General features: G+C 38.0%; 1 protein-coding gene across 1 annotated transcript in view; it reads right to left on the bottom strand.

Moving 5' to 3' along the window:
- LOC117420708 (glycerophosphocholine cholinephosphodiesterase ENPP6-like) overlaps positions 1-12439 on the bottom strand; it is a 31556-nt gene extending 19117 nt beyond the window's left edge. Inside the window, exon 1 of the mRNA XM_034034249.3 lies at positions 12115-12439. Within this exon, the coding sequence (XP_033890140.1) occupies positions 12115-12358 (244 nt within the window). The 5' untranslated portion in view covers positions 12359-12439. The remainder of the gene's footprint in view (positions 1-12114) is intronic.
- Between the last annotated feature and the right edge of the window lie 313 nt (positions 12440-12752).

Below are 12752 nucleotides of genomic sequence, written 5' to 3'. Positions count from 1 at the left end.
AGGCCACATTTTCCCAAGTTAGCCGGTACTTTGTGAACGTTTGGGCAATTGATGTGCTGACGGAAATAGTATCTGCAGAAGGTATGAACGTGACATCAGCACAAAACAAGCAGGTTTATTCACCTTGAAATCATAAAAAGAAAAGAATTGACAGAACTGGATGGTCCAAGCCATCGGGAGACACGTCAAAAATCACACTGGACATTTCCATCAATGTGTTCCATAAGTTTACCAAGTACCAACTAAAGCATCATCATTTTCTGTCAAATATTTACAATTAAGATTGTCAGTGTTAGGCAGTGTTTAGCTGATGGACAGTACTGGTCGCACAAAGTCACCAATACACACCTATCAGTGGCAGCTGGTGACCTCCGAGTCAGGGGAGGCAGAAGTAAGTGGGTGGGTGGGTGGATTTGTAATTTGTTTAAAACTTTTTTTCATAGAATGTGCATGTGACAGAGACAGAATGATACTTGGTGATAAATCTCCCTCCCGACCTGTGAGACCGCTGTGTAAAGGGAACAGAGTGCTCTGGACTGGATGGCCAGACAATTCATTCCCAGTGTTAGGTGGAAGTCAAATCATCTAGAAAGGAGGCGGGGCTACGGTACACTAAATCATCGACCTGGAAGGGAAACGACGTGGCAGCTGCAGATTGGAGGAGCGGTTGCACTCGTTAACCAAGGGGTCATGATTGACAATATAAAAGGGGACGTAGCGAAGTGATCTGTTCCTTTGTTATGGTTAACACTAACTTATAAATTATAAATATTGATCACTGCATCACTCCTGTACCTGCACACTGCTAACCAGTTTGTCAGATAAGGGATGGGTCACGCTTCACTAGCGGCGCTGCTGGAGGCGCTAGACAGCAGACAGGAGGTTGAGGAAAGATGGAGAGAGGAACGGTACACGGCACTGATCGAGAGGGTCGGGCTGGCGATACCGTCCAATGTACCAGCAGGACCCGTGATGACGGCCCCAAAGGCAAGGGCACAGAAAATGAAAGCGGAGGATGACCCAGAAGCTTACCTGGTCACCTTTGAGTGGCTGGCTACCACCGCGTCATGGCCCAAGGAATTCTGGGCAAGCCAGCTGGGACCCTGCCTGATCAGGGAGACTCAGGCAGCCTACCAGGCCATGACGGATGCCGAAGCCGCCCAGTACAACCTGGTAAAGCAAGCCATTCTGTGCCGTCGGAACAACATCACGGGGGAAACGCACCAAGTTCAGCTCCGGGAGTACCAGAGATCCCCGGATACACACCCCAGGTTTGTCGCACAGAAGTTGTATGACCACATGGTGAACTGGCTCAACCCCGCCCAGAAAACAAGCTTGGAGATGGGCGAGGCTATCGTGGTAGAGCAGTTTTGCCATGTGGTCGGTGCCGAAACCCAGGCATGGATACGGCGCCACAACCCCGACAACCTGGAAGATGCTGTGAAACTAGCCCAGGATTTCGAAGACTCTCTGGTTTCCGCTCAGGCCGGCCTACTCGCCGCTCCAGCACAATGAAGCAGCCAAGCACCACCTCCTCTCTCCGCTCCACCACCACCCGGGCCTGGACCGAGACCTCCTAGATCTCTGGCCCAAATGGGCAACCTTGCCTCCCCTCCATGGAGACCAAGGTTGGCCCCCAGCTGGGGTAGAGTTGCTGCCCCTGCCCCGTTGCCATACCAGCAATGGGACAACTATTTAACCTTTTCTCCCTCCTTCCCTCCTACCTGTTTTAGATGCCACCAGCTGGGACACCAGGCCAGGTCATGCCCATCTGCGATGGAGTGTGATGTGGTGACGTGCAATTGGGCATCAGAAGGGGGTAAGCTAGGGAAAAATGGTTGGGAGGGGCCTTGTACTGTTGATGTGGTTTTAGCGAATGTGAAAACTCACGCATTAGTGGACACAGGATGTGAGCAGACCTTAATTCCGAAAGCTCTCTGGGCGGTGTCTCGTGTCAGACACAAGGTCAGGTGGCTATCTCCTGTATCAATGGAGACACAGCGACATATCCCACTGTAAAATTATACTTATCGGTAGGACCGATAAAATGTCACCTAGTAGCTGGGGTGGGTAAATATAAAAAAGGCCTGACATGCGTGGGATTTGTTGAAACTATGACCTTCAGTTTGCAAGCGTGTTACTGTCAGCGCTACATGATTAGTTGAGACAAGCAGTATTTTGAAAGATGAAGTCAGCCAACTGAGAATTCTCGGGACTTATATTTTGGAGATTTTTCGAGTCATCATTCTGAGATTCTGATCTTGAGCTCTGAAAAATGTTGGTTTCCTGTCAGTGTAACGCTCATTGTGGTCCCTATTGGCGCAAGGAAGTATGGTTCCTCTCGATACTCGTTGATGAGAGTAACGCTATTTGTGGTTCCCACTGGACAAAAAGGAACGTATATTTTTTCTGAGAATTAGCTATCCTGAAGGATAGCCTATATATTTGTTAATACCATTATAACATTAAAAATATTGAAATAAATGAATACATAAATGAATACATAGACAATTCTTTCTTTCTTTATTGATCTTGATATTAAATTTATTTCTTTCACTATCATGTAAACACTGCCATTTAATACTGTATGAATTGAAAATAAATACTCAACAGCTCTTGTTCAAATGTATATTAGTGAAAAAATGTTGTACATAAAGGTTGCCATGCTTTCATATATTTTTACTTTCAAATAAAATATATATATATTATAATGACTTGGACAATAGCTTTGTTGCAGGACTTGTCTGTTCAGTTTGTCTCATCTGTCTTGTTACATGTATTGTAAGGGGAACGGGTCACGTCGTTACTTAGCATGGATAGGGGGAGTGAGTGAATGAGTGGGGAGAATGTGTGTTGCTGTTTTCAGGGGTTGCAGAGCATAGATGTGACTGGTTGATGAGCCTGACAGCAGCGGGAAATGACAGGTGGTTATATAATAAGTGGGTGCATGAGCCTGGGGACTGGAGACAGTCCAGCGCTGAACTTGAATGAGAAACTGTGTGTGCGACTCAGCGAGCGTGTGAGCTATGACCGGAGAGAATATGCAGTGAAAGTGCCAAGACTAAAATGTAGGGTTATTATTTTGGTGGGGGCAAAGGTTGCCCCAATTGTTTCTTCTAACTTGTATCAAAAACACAAGCTAAGTTACCCACTCAAATATTATCGTACCATATTATACCCCCTCCCCCTCCCCCTCCCCCCCTCCCCCCCTCCCCCTCCCCCTCCTCAAATAATATCATATCTTATTGAAAACTTATAAATGCTTGACAGAACTGGATTTTACTACTACACAATTCTGTGTGATGCTGTGGCGGAGTGTCCCGTCCCTTTGTATGATTTATTATTATTATTATTATTATTATTATTATTATTATGATGATTTATTGTATTATTATTATTGTTGTGGCGCAGACGAAAGCTGCCACCATTATGCGTTATTGTTTTGTGTGTTTTTAGAACCTTGTGAAGATGCGTGACACTTACAATTTTAAGAAGAGCCGTGAGGTTTATCCTAGTGAATGGATTTCACCCTACTTGGCCCATATAACCACTTATTTCAAGGGCATTTATTCATTGTTACATATGACAGAATTTTCAAGTGGCTCTTCTTTTGCTACCATCGACAGCACACATAGACAAACACACTGTAACTGACAATAGTGTCAGTGTTGAAGTAGGTAGTAAAATACTGTACAGTGAACTCGTCATACAGATATGTGATGCCCATTACAGACTACAATGGGGATCACTCCTTGATTTAAACAACCAGTCCAATGTTGCGTCAGTGACAGCTGTGCCAGGCTGCAAACCATTAAACACAATGGATATAGTATATTCCACTATAAAAACCAGTTGAAAAAACTTAGTAAACTACTATACTTATTTGTATATATCTGTTTACTTGCATTGACAGATGAATGCTTTGAGTTGCAAAGTAAAGAAATATATTGTATATTGTATAGGGTTGCTTTTTATTTTGATCCACTGATGTCCTGAAAGTTGCTCTCAGTTAAGGACAATATTGTTTTTCTATCCTTTGATATAACAACCCTCAATTTAACATATCCATTAAATGATTCAGAAATGCTGACATTGATTCAGAGATCCAATGCTTTTAAGTCTTTAAAAGAGTAAAAAGAGTAAATTCAAATTTCATTTTCTTAATCATTTTTTAATTGTCCCCTGTGCTTTTTGATATTTGCAATCATTCTGAGTGGTTAATATTAAAATGACTAAAACTGTTTTTTTTATTTTGTATTTGGATAGGTCTGTGTTCAGAGTTCAGCAGCTGCTCTTCAGTTCTGGTTGCCTACAATAGATGTGTGTAACATAGGCTAGACCTAGCTAGAGCCAGCACCATCTACTGCATTGTGATCAGGAGCGGCAGTAAGCGAGATTTATTTTCATATTATAATACTACTTCCATTCTCTGGGAACAAATCTAGTTGTTAGTGTTTTTTTTTGTTTTTTCTCTTAGTGGAAGTTGTATTTACATTTTAGCCCTTACCTAACAGTGTTTGTTTATTTTCCCCAGTGCAGGTAAACTCACTTTCTTTTTGCCAGTACGGTATATAATTGTTGGTCATTTATTTAGCTATAGTTTATATAGGATGTGCTTGATTTTATGTCTGCCTTACAACTTTGTTAAGAAAATATTTTATGAAAAGTATGTTAGCGACGTGTTTTTGAAATACATGTTGTATACAGTGCATTTTTAAACATACCCTGGCAGTGTGTAATAGTTAACTATATTAGAATACACTATGATGGGCTACTGTTTTCTTTTCTCTGTTAGCTAGTAGAGAAAATGCTTTTAACAGCCAAATTGTGGTAAACCCTGCTTTGACTGCACTTGTAGATCTTTGATCTAACCCTCCTACTACTATGCCCTGGACTTCCCTGATCTACGCACCATGTTACTCTGATCCTCAGCTAATGCACTATCCTTGCACTATTGCACTATTATTATGTCACTGCAGATTTAACTTGTTGTAGTCCTATCTTGTTGCATCCTGTTTCATATTGTATTTCAGTAGTATTATTTGCACTTACTGTAAACTATACTGTATTTAAATATTAATCTTGCACTGTAACCCTGTACTGCCCTGTAACATCTGTAAGTCGACTAATAATAATAATAATAATAATAATAATAATAATAATATGAAAAGTGTTGTCAGTCCGAATACAATAATACGATTCTACTGCTGCTGGGGGCTTAAGGGTACCCTAAGCCCTCCACCTTTTTTCTGCCTCCCCATTTTTCTCGGCCACCAACCACCACACATATATATTAGGGGTGAGACGATACACCAAGGTCACGATACACCAAGGTCACGATACGATACGTATCACGATACACAAGTCACAATACGATTCGTATCACAATAGTTATGAAAAATTCTGCTTGACAGACTTGAAAATGTCAGATCTATACACAGATTCAGTTGAAAATAAATGATATGTATTTACCACTAAGTAGTATAGCACTTGTCCGAGTTTAAAGACAAAGCAGTATGTCAGCTAGAGTTTCTGGGATATCAGATTTAACTTAATTAACCAAATCTCCTGACCACATTTCTGAGAGAGGAACAAAAATACAAAGCAATGTGTCTGATAACTATTAAAGTACAAAGTTTGTTCATGTGTTGCTATAGAAAAATCTAAATAGCAAGTCTTTCAGCATTAAGTTCTGATGTTAATTTTATTTAAAATGTACATCAGCATTTTTGATTGCATCATACTTAACTTTAACTCAGATTATTATTATTATTATTATTATTATTATTATTATTCCATACATTTTATCACCAAGTATCTGTATTTTTCAAGTTAAGGTTAAGCATATAGTTTTATTTTGTATACTATTCTATACTGTGCTGTTTTTAAATGTGGTTAGAAATAATTTAAATTATTAGATTTAAATTAATGATAAAATTAGTATTAAATAAGTACTTTTCATCAGGATTAACACATTTCTTTAAAGAAAGTAACATATTCAACCAAATCAAAGTTTAAGGATCGTTCAACCAAATAAAAACATTATTAGAGCGCACTGAAAGGTGAACAAATATAAAATAAAACTAGTAAGAAATGTAAAAATGTGTTATGTTTTGTCATCTAACAAATAGCTTTACAGGAAACACACATTCTTGCCGCAAAAAAAATTCGAGTCAGATACACTTCAAAATGATTATAGCCTATCCTCCCTCACAAATGACAGACTTTCCTTGTATATAGTGTAGCGTATACAGGGGGGAAGCAGCGACAGGGCTGGTAGGTGACGTATTCACACATGAAGACATAAGAACGATAGACGCTCCTTGCAAAAGAGCCAGCTCTTTTGTACAGCGGTATTGGTGCTATTTAGCGCGAGAGGTACCAGGTTCGCACCCGCCCCTCCGTCTGTGTGTGGATTGCCTCACCCTGTGTGATGCGTCTGCTGCGGTAACCGAGATCGCTACAATATTTAAAAAATAATCATTTACATCGGATTATGATAAGGAAACTTTATTTAAAAGGAGAGCAATGCATTAAAACTGGTAAAACGAAAAAGAAATACATATAGCTATTTATTTATATGAAATAAAATGCTCTACCACAAAAGGAGACAAATAAATAAATATATAGCATCTGAATACAAAACTAGTAACTTCAGTAAAATTACAGTCATAGCAGCGAGTTTTTAGATACTGCTCGCTTCCGCATTTCTCTCTGTCCACAACAAAAAAGGCAGGCTGTCTCTGCCTCATCTACCCTCCCACTGGCCAGAATCACAGCTGTCTCAACTCCCATTGGCCTTCTGAAGCCTTTAGTACAGTTTCAGTATTCCCTGTTTGCTAAATGGAAGACAGAAAAAATGTTTCCTCTACTCCTGCTTAAATTCCAGAAGCATCTGGCCAGCTCATTGCACAATGGGATATGTCTAGGATCAGTCTAATAAATGTGGCATATTAGCTACTCATTTCAAACTTGTATCGCGATACACAAAGGTGTATCGTATCGTGTTGTAAAGTATCACGATGCATCGATAGACGATGAATCGTCTCACCCCTAATATATATATATATATGAAACCATATATAGCTGTGTGTGTATGTATGTATATTATGCATCCCAACTGATCTACCGTTTGAATGCTCTAATGGAAAGCAATGTGCACTGCCAGTTTAAGTTTGCAGGTTTTGACAAAACTGTCAACTTTTACCGATTTTATCCTGGTGTCAAATAAGATTTGGGCATTAGAAAAGGGAACATTGTTTCTCATATGCTTCTCAGTTTTGCTGTGTGTTATGTGATCACTGTGGTGTGCTCAAATCTCTGATTTGCAGTACTTACAAAAAGCCTTTGATTCGTTTCCAGGCACGCTTCTAATCCACACACAAACAAATGCGTTACTTTCTTTTCTTGCTTGGTGGCTTGCCCGGATGGTCTTTTGTGGTTCATGTCACGGTGAATGCTCCTGGGCGCTGGTTGGGTGTCACAGACTAATGCTCACCCCCAGCTAAATGTCATCCCCATCAATTTTAGCCTAGTGAAAATTCACCTAGGCTAAACATCAGCCCACTAGCCTAATTGTCACCCCTGGTGCAAGTTAGCCTAGGTTAATTCTCTCCTCGTGTAACACAGCATCGCGTAGTATTTATTGATTTTTTTTTATTACATTTCTAGTTGTTAGCATACCTCTGTTAATCTCAGCTGTACTATTTTCAGTAGGTAGTAAGTCATTTAAGACTCAACCACACACTAGTAAATTTACCATAAGTATTTTGTATTATTATTTATATTTATAAATACAAATATTTTTAAATGAACGTATTTGAACCGTTTGTATTAAAAGTTCTGATTTTGGATTATATACCTATCTGTTGTTTGGATTTTGGATTATATATCTATCTGATGTATATCTATATGATATATACATACAAACACAACTGCTTATTATAAGCCCCCCCCCCCACACACACACACACACCAAACCCGGACTTTCCTATGAAATATAGTCCCTCCAACCTGTCACATATTCCTTATGAAAATGATTCCCTCTTATTCTGCTGATTAATTGTGAAACTTAAATATGTATCTCTCGTGTGTTCTTAGCAAAAAATAAAATAAAATAAAAAAACCCTTTGTTCTTTATGTTTACATGTTCTTCTCTTAATTGTTGTTGTTTGTTAAATTACACTTAAAATGTTTAGAAGTATGGATCAGGTATCTCCATTTTATTGTTAACTCACAAATGTATTTTTTCCATCAATACTGTATTAGATTTTCTTGTAGTTTGAGAAATTCTCCTGCCAGTAAAGATAAAAAACGCAGAATGCAAAACTTGTTAAGAGCATGACAAAGATTATTATTATTATTATTATTATTATTATTATTATTATTATTATATTTTTCACAATAACGTAATATTACATTTTTTGCGATACTGTTTGTTTCTTCCAATTTTATATGAGTACAACTGTTTTTATCTAAGAAAATATCCAATTGTACTCGCTTGAAAATGTGTCCAATATGTAATTAGTAAAACAACTTCAGCTACGTTAAACAGAAACTGTATTCATCAGAACAGTCTATGAAATAATCCGGCAGACATGGCCATATCTGCAGCAGGACAGGGCTTGTTAGTCATGGAAGTGGAATAATTAAATAAGCATTTACAGAACAATATTTTATTTTAACAACTAAAAAACAAACAAATATATGCCAACGTTGGCCCAGTTTCCTAACCACCAAAAAACAACGTCGCACCAACATTGGCCCGAACTGCAGCACTTATATATAACATTGTTCCAACGTTGGCCCGACGAGCCAAACTGTTGACACAAGCCCAATGTTGGCCCAACTAAATATTGCTGTCCGGGTAACTTCTAAACACTAAAAATGTGCATCCAGGCTTGCCCTGGGCAGTTGGCACTGGGATTCATTCATTGCAATCTCCTTGCCCATACCTTTCTCATCCTGCTAAAGAAGGTTTGGAGTCTTACTTCATTTTTACAAGGCTGCATTTTCTCTGTTTTTTTAATGCTCCAAGGGGGGGTTTCACACAGCTACTTTGGCAGTTGTCCTTGGCAATATTGTACTGAGTTGAGATTCATATTTCATCCTAATCTGTGGATTGCTTTGTTACTTTGTTGCCTTTATATGTATCAGCATGCTTTGTGAGTAGATATGTGCAAAGGGTTTTATTAAAACAAAAGGAAGTATTCTAATTATCAATTGGCACATAAAGACGTAACCATTATTATTATTTTGTGTCTTATTTTTCTTTAATATTTTTCTAAAAATCATTTAGCAGGAAAAAAAGAATGGATTTATTTTAACTCTGGTTAGCTTTCCTTCTGTAAACCATCTCTGTTAAAAATATATCTAAGTAGATGTGTTACATTCCCTACTCCCCCACTTGACCTCTCCGCTCCTTCTGCACTAGAAGACAGGCTGTACCTCCTCTACGCTCCCCTCCCTCTAGCCCACTCCTTCTTCACCCTCACCCCGCAGTGGTGGAATGACCTTCCTACAGATGTCAGGACTGCCCAGTCCCTGACCACCTTCCGGCGCCTCCTCAAGACTCACCTCTTCAGACAGCACCTGTAGAACTCCTCTTTTCCCTCTGGACACTTTATCACTCTTCCTTAATGTGCTTTACTTGCACTTATCTGCTCCCTATTTTACTGCATTTAATCATGTACTTTACAGAGTACTGTAATCTGCCACTAGTGTTATTCAATCTGTAGTATTTTGCATTTAATCGTATCCTGGTGTAACTATCACTGACACTTATCTGCTATGATATTGATTCATATTTTGTAATATACTTGTACTTACTCGAACTGAAGTCATTGCATTTTATCTTGCTCTTAATTGTATTAATACTTGTACTGTGATTCTTGAAATGTGTTTTTTGTTTATGACTAAGTCGCCCTGGATAAGGGCGTCTGCTAAGAATTAATAATAATAATAATAATAATAATAATAATAACAATAACAATAATATGTGCTGGTGTTTACATGTTGGGAGAGGATGCTGGCAGCATCCTCAGTGATTGAGGGACTTAATCTACAAATTATATTTGAAAATGTAAGTTATTTCCCTTAAATAGATACAGGGTAGAGAAAGGAAGGGATGAACTCTCTCAGGGCAAATGACAATTTATAAGATGCTATTGCCTTTTTAAAGGGAATAATGTCGATTTAAAGGAGTAAAAACATTGCTAACATTGTGCATCTCTACTCTTAGGGTTTCTTTTGAACAATATTTTTAGCTGGAACAACCTTGCCGGGACCGTGCTGATCCAGCCCGGTGTGATTTAGGAGGAGCCTAGTTGTTTTTCCACTGCAGAGCCCAAGCCATGCAACATACGCCACGTGCAATGAAAGAGTGAAATTGCATGTAAATGATACAGTAACAAGGGGCAACTTGAGAATGGCGAAAACAGAGGTTATGGTTGTGTTTTTCTTTTTTCATTCTTCATATATTACTGAATATATGCAGTTGCACGCCATGTTGTTCATCTTCCTTGAGTGTACTGACTGACGCAATGTAATGATGAAAATCGGGCTGTGCTTGGCCAGAGACAGATTCAAATGTGTTGTGAGGCCAGAGATTCACAGTTTGGTTCTTGCTTGACTCGGCAAATAGCAAGTGGAAAACCACCCGTAACTAGCCAATTACCAAAGCCAAATTAATACTGCAGTACTAAGGCTGAGAGTCGATTGAGGAGACATGTCCTGAGCTTTTGCTGTAAATGAGCTCGCTCACACACAACACAGGTTTGAGCATTATAGGGGGACTGGGTTTCTGACAGTTAAACACTAGGTCATTTTCATGTGGAAATAGCAACCAAAGCCTACCAATTAATTAGTTATGTGGATTTTTGCTTTTGCGGCTGTAAAGCGGGTGGCTGTGTAAAAGTTTAAAAATGAATTGTTATTTTAAAAAGTATCTCAATACAGCTGATAATAAAGTTTTAATAATGCAACACTTATTTTCTGCTCTGAAAATATTCAAGAAAATAAAGAATAGCCAATTTACACCATAAAACCACATGGACACTGCATTTAGACTTATTTCACATAAGAGATGATTAGACATGCTTGGAGTTCACATATCCATTGGTGTGCACGCTAGAAAAACAGAGAGCTTAATTCACCAATGAGCAAATCAAAAGCTTTAAAATGTGAAAATAAATATAGGAAGCTCAATCCAGTTTGTTTCTGTCTTATACAATACTACAAATCGACTTCAAAAGAGTCACTCCAACATACTACTATTGTGTCTACCACCCAAACCACCTACAATGTATCTCTTGCAGATTACAGCAATAAAATTGGCAGTTTATGTACTGTAGTTGCCATGTTGAAATCACGTATTTTGAAAGATGTGATATTCTGATGTTTTGGAAAACACTCAGTATATTTGTAATAGAATCCACACACGCAATGCATTTTTGTACGATCCCCAAAGAATATCTCCAAATAAATGGCTATTTTTTCTTGGACAGACGTGAACAGAATGTTACTGTATTAATTAATAAATTTAAAAAAACGTACATTTACCTTAGGAAAGAAAAGTCATACTCTTGTATCCCACGGCCATTCACAATGTACTAGACAAGAACTGCTTAATTAAATAATGAACGATTCTATTATCATTATCACTGTTTATGGATTCATTATTGAACCCTCATTCAAAAAAGTTTTGTGCATTTTCCACAAGCAGAAGTAATGATTATTGGTGCTATTTTTTAATCATGTATAATACAACGCAGATTTCAATATTTGTGACGTGCAATTTCATTGTTATTTTGTGGTTCATCTCACACTTTATTTGGCCAATTTCCTACTACTTAAACTCCATTTTTTTAAAAAAAAGCAATTATCAGTCAAATATGTGATTCACTAGAGTCCTGCCAAATTTGCAAATGATAAAGTAAATTATGAAATTCACGTTTCACAATCAAATTTATTTTAACAAACTTAACCAGTACCTAGCAAAACTTTTACATCATCAAATACAACATTACCCTAAACAATATAGTGAATTTTTTCTTCTTCTTTTTTTTTTTTTTAAATAACTTAAGTTACGGTACATTTTAAAACAGAAACGCTTACCTGTCATGAGAGAATAATAATTAGGGTACGAAAGGCTTGGAAAATCAGGGGTCATGTAATCCGCTTTAACACCACTGTCTGTAATTTCTTTGAAACCAGGCAGGGAGAGCAACTCGTTGTCGTTTATATAATCATAACGAAAGCCATCTATTAGAAAAACTAAAAGTTTTCGCCTTGCCAGGCATGATCCAGATAATGCGCAGATAATGAGGAAAATGGCACAAACTGCTGTGTGATTTGCCATGATGGTCCAGCTAGTACTTTCTTCACTACACTGAGTGTTTCAAAAACCATGGATTAACGACTGAATATCAGGGGCGTGTCCTCTCTCAGGAGCGAGTTAATCCTCTCTTTATTGAAACGCTCATCAAAAAACAATGCATAAGTCTTTGGATATGAAATACGTGTTTTGTAAACTTTCATTTTATTCCACGTGTAACTAATTTGTTTTATATTAAATATAGACAGCTGCTGTTAACAAACTTTAAAGTGTACTACAGAGGGAGTTACATTTGTTTAAATAAAAAAAAAATTAACAAATGCACCTATACGCTGACTGCAAATTTTCTACATTGAATAGCGTTTTCTCAAAACTGTAACTTCGAGTATGCTCCCCATGTCTAAACAATGCCTAAACA

This window comes from Acipenser ruthenus, chromosome 1 (genome assembly GCF_902713425.1).
Source record: "Acipenser ruthenus chromosome 1, fAciRut3.2 maternal haplotype, whole genome shotgun sequence".
In the NCBI taxonomy this organism is placed as follows: domain Eukaryota; kingdom Metazoa; phylum Chordata; class Actinopteri; order Acipenseriformes; family Acipenseridae; genus Acipenser; species Acipenser ruthenus.
The sequence above is the reverse complement of the archived record's forward strand: the minus strand, read 5'-3'. Positions and strand labels throughout refer to the sequence as shown.